Genomic DNA, 13,120 nt, shown 5'->3' on the forward strand with positions numbered 1-13,120 from the left:
ACTGCTCCCACCATTTTCCGTCGATCTACTCATACTTATTCGCTCTCTTTCTATTTGATTGTCTCTATCATGGAAAAAATGGAGATTACTCGCCCTAGCAGGTTTTTTGTAAAAACTATCGTCAAAACAGTGAAATTACTGAGGTTGGTGGATCTCCCAACTCCAAAGGAGTTTTCTTATACCCAGTTCATCAATTGCTATTGTTGCTTCCACAGATTCTGCTTCCCTTCCTCTTCACATTCCATCCTATCTGGTACTTCGGGTAATTATACTTGGCTTTTTGGCACACCTGTGTGGAATCCTTAAATCCCTAATTAGCCACATGGCCATGTGGCCAGGCCGTGTGGACCAAATCACTCAAACCCTAATTTCCAAACACACACGCCTGTGTGCCCAAGGGATACGGCTATGTGAAAAATCGACAAAATTCCCAAATCGACCACACGGCCATGTGGCCAGGCCGTGTGATGCCCAAGTCAGCTCAGGAATCCTAATTCCCAAAAGCACACGGCTGTGTATATCGGCACACGCCCATGTAGCCACCCGTGTGGTCACGAAACCACCCTAAAATAGCCCCAAAAAACATGCTATCAGCCACGAAGCACTCCCCAACCCTCGATAATTCAAAAATATACTAAAACACACAATTTCTAAGCATAAGACAATGATACAACATCGAAATTAACAGGTTTGTGAACACTCACACACACAATGTTGAATTTTCATAATGTTGATGTAAAATTCCAAAATAAGAAAAAAAGATACGAAACCCACACCTGATTTGACGACGGAGAAGCGAAATTCTTCGATATCTATGCAGCGAAACCGTTTTCCCCAAGTGAAAGAAAGAAGAATAAAAAATAGCAAAAAAAGCAAAACCAAAAATAAAAAGAAAATAAAATAAAATAACAGTAAAGAAGAAAAAAGAACGTCCCAAAGACAAACTAAAAATAAATAAAGAAATAATTTATTAATTATATATTAAATTAAAACAACACAACAAACAGAACAGAACAAAAATATTTCTCCAAAAGTACACACAAGGACTCAAGCCAAGGACCTAAAGGTAAGCTACACACACTCAACCATCAGACTAGCAAGCACATCTAACACTTGCATGCCCCATTAAATACAATAGCGCAACCTTCTCACTGACCCTAACTACAAAACCTAAAAACTTCTAACCCTAAAATTCAAGGTGCTACACTAACTCACTTAAATGTAGAGTGGAGAGGCCCATAAATGCTCAAGAGTTCAATTTTAATTGGATGTGGGAACCATTTTTGGTTCCGTTAATTGATATTTAGAGACTGATTAGTTATTCGTCGTTAATGGTGCTTCGGCAATTTGGTTATGACCAATGAGTACTGGGCAGTTATGGTTTAAATCAGATGAGACCTTGGTATCACATGATAGTTTTTGGAAAATGTTGGAGGACATCGCTTTCATTCTTCTCTACCATGGTTTCATCATATACAAACCCTTTATAGTTGTTGCAAGTGACTATATATTGTTTATTATTCATGCATCTAGTAAGTAATGTGACTCTAATACATACATGCATCTTAGATAAGTATATCCACGCATGTTAATCAAATGACTATTAGTCTACCTTGATTCATCCATCTTAATCACTTTGATCAAATACAACATTGATGACATCACATTATTCAACACTTTGAAAGGGTGATTTTCGTTGATTTTACAAAGAAGTAATGCTCTTGAACTGGTTCTTTATGTAATTTTTTGTTGATGTTAGTGATCATTAAGGTTTTATTTGAGTGATGCTTTAGGTCCTTATGTTGTTAATGTTTTCGTATGAGGGTGTTGGATGTTGTTTTTGAGGGCTTGTAAATGCTTCAATATGCTATTTTGTGTTTGTGTGTGTTTTATAGGTGACTGTAGTTGTACTGTTATTGTCTTTAAGTATGGTGTATTTCTTTATCTCTAACCTTTTGGTTAGTCCTCCCTTGTGGGATTTTAAAAAAAAATTTACATTGGCTGAGAAAAAAATGTATCATTGTTGTCAATAGATGTTCATCTCTTCTCAAAATTTATCCTCATAACAGAGTCATCCTTTTTTAATTTTTTAATTAATTCCTACATCAACTTCTAAACTTTAAATATAAAAAAATCATGAAAGTTTGACAAAACCTTAACTGATTGGTATCAGTATTACTATTAATACAGAAGGACGTGGACTCGAGCACATTAAAGTGTATTTATCTTCGTTTTTAAGTTTTGAAAGAGATTATGAATAGCTCTAGATATTGTATCAAAATCATGAAAAAAAACTCAATAAACCGTTGAATAAGTGGAGGTTGCTAAACCATTCACTATTCGGTTAGCTATTACATCCAACCATTTTTTATATGTCATGTTCATACAATTTTTACTTAGATATTATAAATTTATATTTTTTTACATGATAATTCACTTTATGTACATAGTTTTAAAATTTTATAGTAACTACGTAAAATTATAATTCAATCATTAACTATAAATAAATTAAAAAGACTTATTATGAAATATAACTCGCGGAATATTATTAAAATTTATATTAAAAAGACGAAATGATTTATATTGCAATTTTGCTTTTCTCAAATACTTTTTTTGTCACCTATCAAATTTTCATAGTCTAAACAAATTAGAAATTAAGTTATAAAATATAATACGGAGGTGAAGCTAAGGGCTGACAAGGTCTTCAACCCCTCGAAAATGGAAAATTTTCCTTTTAGGTCCCTTTATAATTTATATAATTTTAAATTAATAATAGTAAAATTATACTTGGAGCCCAAAAATAATAAAAATTTGATATAATGGTTTGAAAATTATCAATATATAGGTTATAAAAATGGTGAAATTTTATTTTACTATTGTAAAAATATACAATTTAGTTCTAACCCCCAAAAATATTTTTAGCTTCGTCCCTAATGTAATATATAATTTTTGTTTTGCTTAGTCAACAAAAAGACAACAAATATAGAAATATGTTGGAGAAATCCAACCTCTTTCAAAGATGACAAGATTACAGAACATCCATAGTAGTCTTACATTATGAAAAACAACACGACTTGAAGCAGCCAATAACAACTCAAACAATCACAATAATCACCATCAGGCTTTAAATAGCGAATGTCTCCTTATACTTGCTTTTGTCGGAGCATTAGCCATAATATTACCTTGTCATTGCATAATTGCGAATTGAGCATGCAACAACAGATTAATATCACAACCGATACCAACGAATAGATTCCGCAACATCCACGGTCTATAGTTCCTAGCCAACAACCACTCCAGAACAACACTGAGCTAGATTCAATAACTAGAGGAACTTTCTCATGCCAACCCATACTCGTAAACATCTCCACGACTATTTTTATGGCTCTTACCTCAGCCTTTCCCAATCCCGTAGCCTCAATCGGCCTAGAGCACATAGCATAGGCCACTCCTTTATTGTCTCTCAATACCCTACCACTACCCGCCTCATCCTCCATTATGATACCTGCGACACTGAACTTCATCCACCCAGGGGAAGGTGGTTTCCACAGAATAATGTTCTTGTTGACTATGCTTCTCAATGAACTACATTTCATAGTCCAACACCACCAATATCCTTCCAAAAATTAACAGACATAATGAGCCGCCCTTGCCTCTATCCAAGATCTTATTTTAGAATTGAACAACAGTGTATCAACAGTCATCAATGTTCTGTGAAACACTTTATCCTTACGTGCCAACCATATGGGTCAACATGACATCAAAATCGAATCAGCCATAAGCTTTTATGGAGTCCTGTCAAATTCACTTTACAACATAGCGAAAAGAAATCATCAAAACTCCTAACAGGTTTCCATTGAAAACCCTAGCAATGGAAAATCTTGCACCTAAAACCATTAACAAATTTGCATTGAAAGAAACAATAATTTACACTCTCCGTCACCCTGTCACACCACGGACAACCATATTTTGACAGATCCAATTGCACGCCCCCTCAGGTCAGAAAATTCGTATTTGGGATTCACTCAATCGCCATCATCCACAAGAAATTGCGAACTCTAGAACCTTCAGTTCCATAATCTCTTGGAAAAATAATGATTACAAAACTGCCCGTCTTTTTCATTAATCCACACCAAGTTCCCAATCAATGATTTCAACCTACTCAATATACTTTTTTCCGAATCCAATAACGGCCTAGAGAAAATATGTCCCACTGAACCTCACTAAATCCATTAAAGTTGCTTTCAATGATTCATGGACTATCAAGTGAATTCTTTAATTCTAGAATATCCTTCCATAGTTGTTTTTTATTCGAAACCCCATTGGGTACATAACATCAATCAAGGATGCTTCCATTTCCTCAGCAATCCATTTACCTTCCACTAATACAAATCTCTTATAAATGAAATAATTACCTATTTAAAAAGTACTCTTATCCTATATTCTTATAACACTTTCAGAAGACCGCTCTGCTACCCAAAATCTAAATTCAAGATTATCATCACCCGAAACCTTCCTAAAAATATCGGCAGTAACCGAGTTTAATTTTGATTCCTGAATACAGCACATATTCGCTTTAGCTTTGCATATCACTCTTCTAACATAGTCTAGCTTAGCCTCTGGAGTCATACCCCTTATATTTCAAGACAAAATCCTCATTTTTCCACCACCAAGAGAGAATCACCGAAACAACAAAAGAAAACCACAGAACTTACAAATACTAGCCTTCTTGAGTCAAGGTCGCGACCCACCTTTCCCCTGTCACACGGTTCTATAGGCCTTCTAACGTAATAATTTCATCGACAACTTCTCGCTCATCGCCTCTAATGCTAAATCCCAATTAAATTTTTGTTTCTTCCTATTAAGAATTGATGGTGACTCCCCACCAGAAGCCCTTTCTTCTTTCTTCTCTAATTTTAACCACCACATCCTTATTTCCCAACTGCTCGTGGATGATAATGGAACTTGATCCCCTCCAGACCCCAACTGTTGGCCCGTTACATTCTCCAAGTCCACTGCCACTTCATCATCCCTTCGTTCTTCTTGACCCCAACTTGATTTACTAGGCCTAATTCAGCTACTTGAAAGCCCATATTGCTGACATCTTCCAAAGCCCGGATGTTACAACAGTTTTTGTCCTTCTCACCCAAACTAATACCGGCCCTATAACCACTCAACTGTTCCTCTTCCATTCTTAAAACATTTTCTGCAGAACTCTTAACACCCAACGTTGACGTTTGTTTTCTCAAGGATGATTACATTAATTGCTTCGTCCTTCAGATTTTGTCTCTCTTCTGAAGCCTTTTCCGGACTTGTCCTCGTCGCCGATTAAGAATCTGACACAATGGTGTCATCCCTTTCCTGCACTAATTCCCACTCTTCTTTATCCTTCACTCCATAACCCCTGCTTGATTCGTCAAAAAATTCCGACAGTCCTGTTTCAATAACTCTAATCGAAAATTCACCTTCCCCACCTCCAAATAGATTAACTCATCAGTCCTTTCTAGTTGCTTGGTGGATACCAGCATCAACATTTTATCGAAACTTTTCACCATCGTCGAATTCTCATCGAGAAATATTAATCCTCCCCATACTCCAACTATTCTTTTGAAAGAAGTATAGTTCCAACAGTGTAAGGGAATGCCTAATACTTCAATCCAAAATACTCTCTCCTTCACTGCCAAGCTCTCCGACCAAGGCTCAATTTTAACAAAAAAACTCCCTCAGATACGGTCCAATCGTGCTGCTTTAATAACTCTAACAGTTCCATGTCGGGTATTTCAATCAAAAAATGCCTTCTTTGAGTCCTTCTGATTTTAATCTCCCCCAATCCAATTCTAGCTATTCTTTCAGTTAAACTCTTTGTATCACACCACATAGAAGTAATTCCTACCAGGCATTTTTGAAGCTTTCACAGTTGCTCGTTGTCAACATGTCCCTGAACCAACTTAATCAAGTTCCTCTCCTTGCAATATATCTTTACCTTCTGTCTTACTCAAATCGTTGCTACTTCTCATGGAGTTTTCTCCTAAATCCATTCTACTATCTTTCAATATTTTTACTTTCTCCTTCCCTGCATCGTTATTAACAACCTGCTGCTGTTTTGGTATCCCTTCCAAAGAAACTTTTCTCCAAACTTGTCTTCTCCCCTTGAATCTTGCTAAGTCTACAGAAATCCAATTCCCTAAAATGACGAAATCTTTTTATCGGCTTATAACGCTTTGAGCATCCATCATTTTCTCATATCTCACAAAACCAAATCTTCTTCCATTCAATGCATCAATGACGTCTCCATGGTACCTAAACAATGCCCATAAACCTTTCCAGTGCATGGTCACTGAAATGTTGTGAAAGGAAACTGTTATCGGATCTTTCTCCATTTTCAAAAATTCCTCACTTACCTATTAAACCCTAAACCCGAAAAGTTAATAACTATGTTGATTATTCATTGTAAATAGTAATTAAAATATTCAATTCAAATGTTATCGCAATATTCAAAATAGTGTATATATATATATCATTCGTAAGCATATCGAAGTCGTCAGTGTCTATGTAAACAGATTAATCCAAATGGTTGTGATTTGTGACGGCCGGCTGCTACTTACAGACGAATAACAGCAACAAGAGAGGAAAAAAACAATCTAACTGGGATAGTTAATATCGCTATTCAATGTATAAATTATTTGTATAATAGAGATTTTTTTTTCATAAAAAAAAATTGTTTATAAATCTCCTGGATTGTATATAAAAGGTACCATTCAAGCATTATTGTTTGATATAAACACAGAGATGAGCTCAACAACTCAGGCAATGGTTCCAGTCATAGATTTCTCAAACCAAAACCTGAAACCGGGCAGCCCCGAATGGGATTTAGTGAAATCCCAAGTTCGGGAAGCACTGGAGGAGTACGGTTGTTTCGAGGCTTTGTTTGATCCAATCCTGGAGCTTCGAAAGGCAGTATTTGGGGCTTTGCAAGAGGTCTTTGACTTGCCTTTACAAACAAAAAAACTGTTTGTTTCCGATAAGCCCTTTTGTGGCTATTCGTGTCCTCCATCTGGTGTGTTTCAAAGCATGGCGGTGGATGATGCTTATATTGCTGAAAACATTGAACAATACCTCACCACCAGTTTATGGCCTCAGGGAAATATAGCTTTCAGGTACGGTAAAAATTCCATGGAAGAAATTGTAATACAAGTCATAATGCATTTTGTTTTCTCTACTAAATAACTGGACAAACTAATTATTTTACTTTAGATAAAAAATCAAACTAACCTTTCTATTAATCTATTTTTACTATTAAAAATTAATTCTTGTACACCAATATGAGAAACAGGGGATAGTCAAGTGTAATTTTTTGGTTATTTCATTCACCAAACTAATTTTAATAATAGAGATGGACAAAATTTTTAATACAAAAAATTAATTTACTCTTTAATTTAACATATAAAAATAAATTAAATACAATCTGATTCTTAATTTTAAATATGCAAAAACCCCTCTATCAAAAAGCCCTTTATCAAAATTAGCAGACTTGGTTTTTATTAATTATTTGCTTTGTGTTTGGCAGTGAAACTCTGGCATCTTTCATTCAACTAACATCAGAGTTAGAAAAGACAATATTGAAGATGATTTTGGAGAGTTTTGGGCTTGAGAAATACATGGATGAGCTCACTGACATCGCAAACTATCAATTGAGGATCATGAAATATGAAAAGCCAAAAGCCAACGAGCAAACCATTGGGGTACCTGCACACTGTGACACTAATATGATGACCCTTTTGTATCAAAACGAGGTTAATGGATTGGAGATTCAAAACAAAGATGGTGAATGGATGAATATGAAGTTTTCCCCCAACTCTTTCATAGTCATGATTGGAGAGTGCCTTAGCGTAAGTTCCACTTATTTTGATATAATCAAGTATTAATATTTACACATATTTTAATATATATGTTAGCAAAATATATTAATTCAATTTGTAATATTTATTCACTCCCATGATTTATTTCTAGCAAAGAGAAGGAAAATGTTTTAATTCTTGAAAAAAGTTTTACTCCTATCTCTAATTTCAAGTTAAATTTATACTAAATAAACTTTTTTTTATCATGTTATTAGACTAACAGCCAAACGGGTCACAAGTGTTTAAATAGCTTGACTTGAACATAAACTTTTATATTGTTGCAGGTATGGTTAAATGGTCGATTGTCTTCTCCTTATCATCGTGTCTTGATGAAGGCTAACGAAGATAGGTATAGCATTGGACTGTTTTCAACTGTAAGAGGAGGCTACATGGTAAAGGTTCCAACTGAGCTTGTGGATGACAAAAATCCCATGCTCTTCAAACCTCATAACCATGAAGAATTTTTGAAATATTTCTCCTCCGAAGTAGCTAAAGGTGTTTTTAGATCTGGGGCTGTTATAGCTCCTCTTAAAACTTATTGTGCTGTCTAAGATTTGGCCCGTCAATAATTACTATATTGTAGCCAAATTGCTTATTACAATTTTTAAGATTTGGCAATTAATAATCACTATATCATAAAATTCCGTGTGTTAGCGTGAAATCAAAATGTTCACTGTCTCAAGCATGATCTAGATTCAAGTTGCATAAATCTGTTATTATTAAAACTTTGTTTTCCACTTAAAATTCACCAAAAATGTATATATTATATTGTAGCCAACACATTCTGTAAACAGACAATCTATAAGGATAAAATAGAGACAATTGGTATGCATTTTGAATGCTTAGTAAGTCCATATGAAATTTACTTAACTTACCTTAACATTACAACAATTTAGAAATAGAAGCACATTGGTACACATATGACAATCCTTTGGCATCTTATACGTTTAGGTACATTCAACGAAAACATCAAATAGATTAGTTCAATTACATGTCATGAGCTTATAACATATTCATATAGTTATATAACATTCCATCATATAACATATACTAACTAAATCATATTCAACTTGTAACATATATACAATTTCATTCATATATATATTCATCCCGACCATTTCATTTTCGTTTAATACCATTTTCATTTGTCTTTCACCTGGAGAACTAAAGTAAATTGAACTTGGATACATGGGACTGATTTGTTTACATGTTCTGACATATTTGGGCTGCTAACATTTGCTTAGTACGATGCTGCTAACACTAACTTCAGAGAATTCGCAACAAATGTTGGATCTCAAGCCATCATATTAATCCCTAATTAAACACTCGTTTTCAGTTTTGGGACCCTAATGGCATGTCATTCATATCCTAATCATTTACTAAGTTCACACAGGCAATATTACAATTTTTAATTCATTTCAATCCATGTAATGCCATCATTTACATATCATCCATCCATAAATGCATTTCATTTCCATTTAGTACATCATATCTATTTATAATAACCATATCATTCGTACTTTACAATTTAGATGCCAAAATCACCAAAATTACATTCAACCTAAACTAATATATATTATAATATAATTCAAACATAGCCTTAAAAGAACATAGTAAGTTACATATGAACTGACCCAGAAAAACAACAAGCAAACAAGATGTCAAAGGCTAATTTGTAATTTTGCCTTCTTCTCGACTATCTTTCGATTGATTCAATTCTCGCTCAATTTTGAAGGGTTGGATGGTTTGGAATCTAACAACAGCTTTTTAGGTTTTCTTCATTTTGAGTCATTGACTACTTTTTTACCAAACTTCTCCCACCATTTTCCATCGATTTACTCGTACTTATTCGCTTTGTTCCTATTTGATTTGTCTCTATCATGGAAAAAATGGAGATTACTCGCCCCTAGTATGGTTTTTTGTAAAAACTATCGTCAAAACGGTGAATTACTGAGGTTGGTGGATCTCTCAACTCCAAAGACGTTTTTCCTATTCCTAGTTCATCAGTTGCTATTATTGCTTCCATAGATTCTGCTTCCGTTCCTCTTCACATTCCATACTATCTGGTACTTAGGATAATTATACTTGGCTTTTGGTATGCCCGTGTGGGGTCCCTAAATCCCCAAATTAGCCATATGGGCATGTGGCACCAAATCACTCAAACCCTAATCCCCAAACACACACGCTCGTGTGCCCAAGGGACACGGCCGTGTGAAAATTGACAAAATTCCCAAATTGGCCACACGATCGTGTGACGCCAAAATCAACTCGAGAACCCTAATTCCCAAAAGCACACGGCTGTGTATATCGGCACACACCCATGTAGCCACCCGTGTGGTCACGAAACCACCCTAAAACAGCCTCGAAAAACATGCTATCAGCCACGAAGCACTCCCCAACCCTCGATAATTCAAACATATACCAAAACACACAATTTCTAAGATAAGACAACGATACAAGATAGAAATTAATAGGTTTGCGAACACACACACACATGATGTTGACTTTTCATAATGTCGATATAGAATTCGCAAATAAGACAGAAAAGATACGAAACCCACACCTGATTCGACGATGGAGAAGTGAAATTCTTTGATATGCAGCAAAAACTGTTTTCCCCAAGCGAAAGAAAGAAGAAGAAAAAATAACAGAAAAAACAAAACCAAAAATAAAAAGAAAATAAAATACAATAACAGGAAAGAAGAAAAAGAACGTCCTAGAGACAAAATAAAAATAAATAAAGAAATAATTTAATAATTATATATTAAATTAAAACAACACAACAAAACAGAACAGAACAGAACAGAACAAAAATATTCCTCCAAAAAGTACACACAAGGACTCAAGCCAATGACCTAGAGGTAAATTAACACACACTCAACCATCAGACTAGCAGACCCATTCTGACACTTACACGCGCCATTAAACACAATAGCGCAACCTTCTCTCTGACCCTAACCACAAAACCCAAAAACTTTCAACCCCAAAATTCGGGGTGTTACACTAACTCACTTAGATGTAGATTGGAGAGGCCCATAAATGCTCAGGAGTTCAATTTTAATCGGATGTTGGAACCATTTTTAGGTTCCATTAACTGATATAGTTGTTGCAAGTGACTATTAGTTTTTATTTATGCATCTAGTAAGTAATGTGACTCTAATACATACATGCATCTTAGATAAGTATATCCACGCATATTAATCAAATGACTAGTAGTCTTCCTAGATTCATTCATCTTAATCACTTTGATCAAATACAACATTGATGGCATCACATTATTCAACACTTTGAAAGGGTGATTTTCGTTGATTTTTACAAAGAAGTAATGCTCTTGAACTGGTTCTTTATGTAATTTTTTGTTGATGTTAGTGATCATTAAGGTTTTATTTGAGTGATGCTTTAGGTTCCTTATGTTGTTAATGTTTTCGTATGAGGGTGTTGGATGTTGTTTTTTGAGGGGTTGTAAATGCTTCAATATGCTATTTGTGTTTGTGTGTGTTTTATAGGTGACTGTAGTTGTACTGTTATTGTTTTTAAGTATGGTGTATTTTCTTTATCTCTAACCTTTTGGTTAGTCCTCCCTTTGTGGGATTTAAAAAAAAATTTACATTGGCTGAGAAAAAAATGTATCATTGTTGTCAATAGATGTTCATCTCTTCTCAAAATTTTATCCTCATAACAGAGGTCATTCTTTTTTAATTTTTTTAATTAATTTTCTACATCAACTTCTAAACTTTTAAATCTAAAAAAATCATGAAAGTTTGACAAAATCTTAACTTGATTGGTATCGGTATTGCTATAATATAGAAGGGCGTGGACTCGAGCACATTGAAGTGTATTTATCTTCGTTTTTAAGTTTTGAGAGAGATTATGAATAGTTCTAGATATTGTATAAAAAATCATGAAAAAAAACTCAATAAACCGTTGAATAAGTAGAGGTTGCTAAACCATTCACTATTCGGTTAGCTATTACATCCAACCATTTTTTTTATGTTCATGTTCATACAATTTTTTACTTAGGTATTATAAATTTATATATATTTTTACATGTTAATAATTCACTTTATGTACATAGTTTTAAAATTTTATAGTAACTACGTAAAGTTATAAATATAATCATTAAATATAAATAAATTGAAAAGATTTATTATGAAAATATAACTCACGAATATCATTAAAATTTATATTAAAAAGACGAAATGATTTATATTGCAATTTTCCTTTCCACAAACACTTTTTTTTGTCACCTAAATTTCATAGTGTAAACAAATTAGAAATTTAAGTTATAAAATATAATACGGAAGTGGAGCTAAGGGGTTGGAAGGGGCTTCAACCCCTCAAAAATGGAAAATTTTCCTTTTAGGACCCTTTATAATTTATATAATTTTAAATTAATAATAGTAAAATTATACTTTGGCACCCAAAAATGATAAAAATTTGATTTAATCGTTTAAAAATTATTAATACATAAACTATTAAAATGGTGAAATTTTATTTTTACTATTGTAAAAATATACAATTTAATTCTGACCCTAAAAAAAAATTTAGCTTCGTCCCTAATGTAATATATATATTTGCTTAGTCAACACAAAGACAACAAATATGGAAAGATGTTGGAGAAATCCAACCTCTTTCAAAGACAACAAGATTACAAAACATCCATAGTTGTTTTACATTATGAAGAACAACACGACTTGAAGCAGCCAATAACAATTCAAACAATCACAATAATCACCATCAGACTTTAAATAGCAAAGGTCTCCTTATACCTACTTTTGTCGGAGCATTAGCTATAATATTACCTTGTCATTGAATAATTGTGAATTGAGCACGCAACAATAGATTAATATCACAACCGATACCAATGAATAGATTCCGCAACATCCATGGTCTATAGCTCTATCCAACAACCCCTCCAGAACAACACTCGAGCTAGACTCAATAACTAGAGGAACTTTTTCATGCCAACCTATACTCATAAACATCTCCACGACTATTTTTATGGCTCTTACCTCTGCTTTTCCTAATCCTGTAGCTTCAATCGGCAATCACAATAATCACCATCAGACTTTAAATAGCAAAGGTCTCCTTATACCTACTTTTGTTGGAGCATTAGCTATAATATTACCTTGTCATTGAATAATTGTGAATTGAGCACGCAACAATAGATTAATATCACAACCGATACTAATGAATAGATTCCGAAACATCCATGGTCTATA

At 33.9% G+C, this 13,120-nt stretch overlaps 1 protein-coding gene across 1 annotated transcript; it reads left to right on the forward strand.

Moving 5' to 3' along the window:
• The first annotated feature begins 6,737 nt into the window (after nucleotides 1–6,737).
• Nucleotides 6,738–8,551, forward strand: LOC121227881 (probable 2-oxoglutarate-dependent dioxygenase AOP1). The gene is made up of 3 exons (XM_041110797.1): nucleotides 6,738–7,157; nucleotides 7,568–7,889; nucleotides 8,183–8,551. The coding sequence occupies exons 1-3, from the start codon at nucleotides 6,790–6,792 to the stop codon at nucleotides 8,447–8,449; spliced, it is 957 nt and encodes a 318-aa protein (XP_040966731.1). The 5' UTR covers nucleotides 6,738–6,789; the 3' UTR covers nucleotides 8,450–8,551.
• The last annotated feature ends 4,569 nt before the right edge of the window (nucleotides 8,552–13,120 follow it).

Source organism: Gossypium hirsutum, chromosome A04 (genome assembly GCF_007990345.1).
Source record: "Gossypium hirsutum isolate 1008001.06 chromosome A04, Gossypium_hirsutum_v2.1, whole genome shotgun sequence".
Lineage (NCBI taxonomy): Eukaryota > Viridiplantae > Streptophyta > Magnoliopsida > Malvales > Malvaceae > Gossypium > Gossypium hirsutum.